The sequence below is a fragment of the Nicotiana tomentosiformis genome, chromosome 8 (assembly GCF_000390325.3).
Source record: "Nicotiana tomentosiformis chromosome 8, ASM39032v3, whole genome shotgun sequence".
Classification (NCBI taxonomy): Eukaryota; Viridiplantae; Streptophyta; class Magnoliopsida; order Solanales; family Solanaceae; genus Nicotiana; species Nicotiana tomentosiformis.
In genome coordinates this window covers 9,802,553-9,808,560 of record NC_090819.1, presented here as the reverse complement: position 1 = coordinate 9,808,560, position 6,008 = coordinate 9,802,553, and the positions used below count along the sequence as shown (strand labels likewise).

The 6,008-nt window shown below is 36.2% G+C and overlaps 1 protein-coding gene across 1 annotated transcript; it reads left to right on the top strand.

Moving 5' to 3' along the window:
- The first annotated feature begins 1,254 nt into the window (after window positions 1–1,254).
- On the top strand, window positions 1,255–1,641 carry LOC138897049 (uncharacterized). The gene has a single exon (XM_070183003.1). The coding sequence runs from the start codon at window positions 1,255–1,257 to the stop codon at window positions 1,639–1,641; it is 387 nt and encodes a 128-aa protein (XP_070039104.1).
- Window positions 1,642–6,008: the final 4,367 nt, after the last annotated feature.

Sequence of the window (6,008 nt, the reverse complement as noted above, 5' to 3'; positions counted from 1 at the left end):
TGTATCGATAAAATTCGTCTACGTAGTTTATTAGAAAGGTGAATGACACCTGTGGAAGATTGAGATCGAAGGATGATCAATTGAGAAACCAAATCATCCGAGTTTAAGGAATGATTTTTGGGTCCGAGGAGCAAAAGGACAGTGAAGAACAAAAAGGATGTTGTATTGTATGAGATAGCCGTTGTACCTGTGTTAATTCTGAATGTTCTGTTTCATATCATCAGCAGAACTTTTGTACTGCTGATTGCTGAAAATTTTACCCATACTTGAAGTCCACATGGTGTGTTCCTAACAAAGTTAGTAAATTTTATGATTAAGAATTCAATATTTAGCATTTAATTCTGGATTTACTACTTCCTATTAATTATATTAGAAAATGGTCCTATTTGACTGGACTTTTTGCAGCTGAAATCTCCATTGGCACCTAAATTATGATGTTAATGACAGTCTTTGCATAGAGAATGCTCCAACACAGAATCGAATGAAGGAAGATACTGAAGTTCCTATGATGGCTGAAAGTGAAAATAAGGTATGATTCCGTCCATTTAGTTCACTCTTACCCAGCATGAGCCCATTTGTGCTTCTCTCCACGACTCCTGTTGAGATTATTTAATAGTTAGCCACATTGTACTACATAGGCTATTTTTGCAAATATTTAGGCTATAAGTTTAATAAGGTGTTAGAGTCTGTGTATGTGTATAAGTGTATTGTACAAATATTTTGTAAGTAAGAAAAATTCATTTCTCGCTGCTTCAGTCTGTTTCTCGAACCTTCCCTGTGTGGGTGTTTTTCCCTTTCCTCCATTGGAGCTCAATCTGAGCTCGAATACATCACTGACCCTCAATATTTTGTCATGGTATCAGAGCCTAGGCTTCGATTCTCTATTCAGTCACTCAATTTCCTCACTCGTCTCTTTTGAAATTACCGATTCGACTCAATCAGGGTAAGAGTTGCAGAAGAAAATTACTTCCACTGATTTTGACTGGTGTTCGATCGCGATTTGATTCACACACTTTGATTCATGCAGGAGACAAAGAAACTTTGGATTTGTCTAGTCCTTTATACAAGCATCCGCCAGAGAACGCCGGAACAATGCTGATGCCGATGGCTTTCGACGACACCAGTTATAGATCCTGGAGGAGAGGAGTACTTAGGGCGTTATTTGTGAAGAACAAGGTCGGATTCATCACAAGAAAGGTTAAGAAGCCAGATGTGGGTCACACCACTTTTGATCAATAGGAACGATGCGACGATATGGTCACTTCGTGGATTCTCAACTCACTGTCGAAAGATTTGGCTGATAGTCTGCAATATGTTAGGGATGCGAAGGAATTATGGCAGGAATTGGAAGATAGATATGACCAAACCAACGGTGCTAAGTTGTATCAGCTTCAGAAGGAAATCGGCGATTTAAGCCAAGGAACTTTGGACATCACTGGCTACTATACCAAAATGAAGAAGCTTTGGGAAGAACTTAATACCCTAAATGCACACGCTCAATGCAATTGTACCTGTACCTGTGGAGCTAAGACAAACATGCACAAGACAGAACAGGATAGGCGATTAATTCAGTTCCTAATGGGGTTGAATAAGGTATACACTGGTGAGAGGCAGTATTTTGATGATGAGTCCACTACCTAGCATTGCACAAGCATTTGCCATGCTCATTCAAGAGAAAAAACAAAGGGAAGTTAAGCCACACAATCAATTTGTGATGGAGTCTGCATCTCTTAATGCAAGTGCTGGAAACAACAATTTAAAGACCAATTATAGTACAAATGGATACAATGCTGGGAACAATGCAAATAGAGGAGGATATTCGTCGAACACGCATCGTCTGTTTTGTGAGTATTGTAAGAAGCCAGGACACAGTAAAGATAAGTGTTTCAAACTGCACGGGTACCCTCAGCACCGTGCAGACTTTTACTGGAAGTATTGTAGAACGTGCTGGTGCCTTTGATATCAAGCTAAGTGTTGATCGTGGCTCAAGATTCAAAATGCAAAGGAGGAAATAGATGACATTCTTAGCACTTGAAAGTCAAGTGTGTAGTGATCTTCAGTGTTTTTTCTCGTAGATGAAAACAAATGTCTATTTCGGTTGACTACTTGATTTTGGATATTCTAGGATTCTCTTATTGGGAAATGCCGATGTCGTATTTTTTCAAGTTCAATTGACACCTTCAACAAATTAACAAAATCAGTAGAAATGGTTAGTTTTATACACCAACAATAGATAATTATATATATATATATATATATATATATATATATATATATATATATATATATATATATATTTGCTTATAAAAAAAAAAAAAATCCCCACATAAAATAAGTTATACAATGTTTTGTTGATTTTTTCGTTGTTTTACATAAAACATAGCATTGCTAATATAATATAATATATTTTTCCCGCATAACTAATACATGTATGAATTACGAGCATTTATCATGATGGGAAATGACTTCATTGGTAGTTAGCTGGAGTGTTTCTGAAATTCCTTTTTAGTAATGGTCTTTGTGGATTAAAATTGTGTTTGTGGTCAATCGAGCCGTGATATGTGGCTCAGATGCTCGTGCATATATAAAATACTAGTTAGTTTCTGTTCTCGTTCATGCGTTCTTGAATCTTGATGGGTTGGTTGTTCATCTGACGTCATCATTCGTTAACATCCTGTTGATATGTGGATTTGAGGAGGAGCTCAATACTCCTTGGTTGCGCAAATGAAGGGAGACAATACCACAGGAATGTGGATCTCATTGATGATTCTATCAACCTAGGCAGGTATGTAATTCTTTATATATCATCTAATTTGTGGTATAATATTGGTTCAACAAATTAATTTTCAGGCTCTAAATTTTCAATTATCCATTTTATTTTCTAGGAGTTGTAGGACCAACCTTTACTCCCAAATTTCAAACAAACAAATTTTCTACTTTTTATTCATGTTATCGACGAACCTTTGAATAACTGTAATAAAAGTATGTCACAGAGAATTCCGAGGACTTTGTCAGATTTTAATTTTAATGATGAAAAATAATATATTTATGTTTGATGTAGGGACTCAAGAAAATCAATCAGAATCAAAGTAAAAAGGAAAGTATCAATTAAAGTTTGACTAAAGCAATCAAGGAATCAGCAAAACAATAAAGGTCCGGAAATAGATAATCAATCAAAGCTGAAGGAAGATATCAATTAGAAGATGATTGAAGCTATCAACAATAAAAAGAAAAGAAGTACTAAAGGTTCGGCAAAGGCATAGCCAACACTAGAAATCCGTCGGATACCAAGGCTTAAAGATGGAAAGCTATCAAAGTCCACTTATCAAGGAAGTATCAAGAGAATCTACCTTATTCTTGGAAAGAATCAATCTGTGATTCCTTTCAAGGATCAAATCTCTTGGATTCGCAAATCTCTCCAGACTCTAAGGCCTCCTGGAAAGTATATATACGATAGTTTCAGACTTACAGAGATATACTTTGATCAAACCATTTACTCTCTCTTTGTTCTACTTCAAACAAACATTGTAGTTCTACTAGATCTGTTGTGTAACAAGTTAGAGAAGAAAGAGAAAAAATCATTGGTGAGGCATTGTATCAAGAAAATACGAGAGACATAGAAACTGAGCAGTTGGTGTAAAACTACACCATTCACTTTGTACTCAAGAAATTCAATCACTGAAAGAGAACACCCTTGCAACCCAAGGGGACTGGACTAGGATTCACATTGAATCCGAACCAGTATAAAAACTTCGGTGTCTTTAATTCCTGCACTTTACTTCTGCATTTTAATTCTGCACTTCTTACTATCTCGCTTTTATTTCTAGTCGACTAATTGGTAATCTAGTCAATTTATAATAACCTTATTTTAAAATAAGCAATTCACCCCCTCTTGTTCTTTTAATTGGTATCAGAGCTAGTCTCACTTTTCTTTGCCTAACAGCCTGTGAGAAAAAATCATGGCAAACCAAGGAATTGTGGAGCACTCTTTCAAGAAGAAACATCACAAGTCAGGATGCCTTATTTCAATGGACAATATTTTTCTCACTGGAAAATGCGTATGGAAATATATGCAAAGTCATATGATGTCAAAGTTTGGCGAGTAATCAAGAAAGGGAACTATCCACTGCCCATAGCAGCACAACCTGCTACTGATCCGGAAGATATAGACGAATATACAGACGAGCAGATGGAAGTTGTTCAAGTCAATGCTACGGCCAGAAATCTACTCTATAATGCTATAAGTGGAGAAGAATATGAAAAAATATCTAGTTGTGATACAACTAAAGAAATATGAGATAAACTAGAAATCACTTATGAAGGAACCATCAAAGTGAAAGAAACACATTTTAATATGTTGCTTCATAATTACGAACTCTTCCAGATGAAAGAAGGAGAATCCATTAAAGAAATGTTTGCAAGGTTTAGCAAAATCATCAGTGATCTAAAAGCTTTTGGTAAACCATATACAAGTGGTGATCAAGTTCGGAAAATTCTGAGAAATCTCTCTACGATTTGGCAGACAAAAGTAGTTGCACTTGAATCACAAGATCTAAACAAATTATCGTATGATGAACTTTGAGGGGATCTCATAACATTTAAAAAGACTCATCTCAAGAAAACAACCCAGGAAGAAAAGAAGAAAACAGTCGCATTTAAGGCTACAACTGACAGGACAGAAAATGATATTGGCGATGATCTTGAAGCCCTAAAGGAAGAAATTGCCATGGTATCAAGGAACATGGATGGTCTAATGAGAAGATACAGAAACACAAAAAGAGGAAGAATGTCATTAAGGCGAACCAGGCAATACAATGAGCATGATAAGAATGTTGGAAAATGTTATGAATGTGGAAGATACAGACATGTACAAGTTGAATGCCCAGATCTAAAAAGAAAAGTTGCCAGAGGATTTAACAAGAATAAATCCTTTGGAAGCTGGAGTGATGAAGACGTTTCAGAACCAGAAGAAATAGCAAATCTGTGCTTCATGACAATTCTGGAAAATGACATAAAAAATTTTAGACTGCTGGACAGATGAAGATGTTTCAGATGACGAATGCAAGGATGAAAATGAAAACTGTTTTATGGCACGAGATGAAACAAGCGAGGTAAGATCCTATAACTGTGAAATATGCAATGAATTGCATGATATTCTTGACCTTACTTTAAAAGAGTCTCAAAAGTTGATGAATGAACTAAAGAGACTCAATAGGGAAAAGAAAGACTGGAAACTCAATCTTGAAGTATGTGAAATTGAAAAAGAAGTACTTCAAGAAGAATTTCAGGAATTGCAAATGCAACTCAATGGCATACGCAAATCCACCAGTCATAGTACTGTTAAGTCCAACCAGACGACTTACAAGTCAACCGAAAAAGGGACCAACCAGAACAGAGTCCACAAGCACTAGTGGAAGATCCAAAGATGGATCACCTTCTGTATGTCACTTTTGTAATAAAAGTGGGCATAAATATTCCTTTTGTCGTTTTCGAAAATCAAATGTTCCAGGGTGGATTTGGAAACCCAAAGACAACCTTCTTAGTAATACTAACCAACAAGAACCCAAGCAAGCTTGGGTACCTAAGAGAAAGTAATTGTTACATTTTGCAGGAACACCATAGAAAGAGCCGCAAAGGAAAATGGTACCTAGATAGTGCGTGTTCCAGCCATATGACATGTGAAAAAACCCATTCAAAGATGTCACTAAAATAAATGGTGGAAGTGTTAAATTTGGAGATGACTCAAAGGGGAAGATAGTTGGCACAATCCCATTCAATAACAACTGCGATATCACTGAAGTCTATCTCGTAGATGGACTCAACTACAATCTGCTAAGTATAAGCCAACTGTGTGATTCCGGATATAAGGTAAATTTCAAGAAAATAGGTTGTGCTACTGAAGACGAGTCAGGTAAATTAATCCTTCCGAGAAAAAGGTATGAAAATGTCTACATTCTTGATGGCTTCGAAAATATAATGGTCATATCGCTTAACATCCATGTCTTATG

Coding starts and splice junctions, on each gene's coding strand:
- LOC138897049 (XM_070183003.1), top strand. CDS start 1,255: ATGGTCACTTCGTGGATTCTCAACTCACTGTCGAAAGATTTGGCTGAT.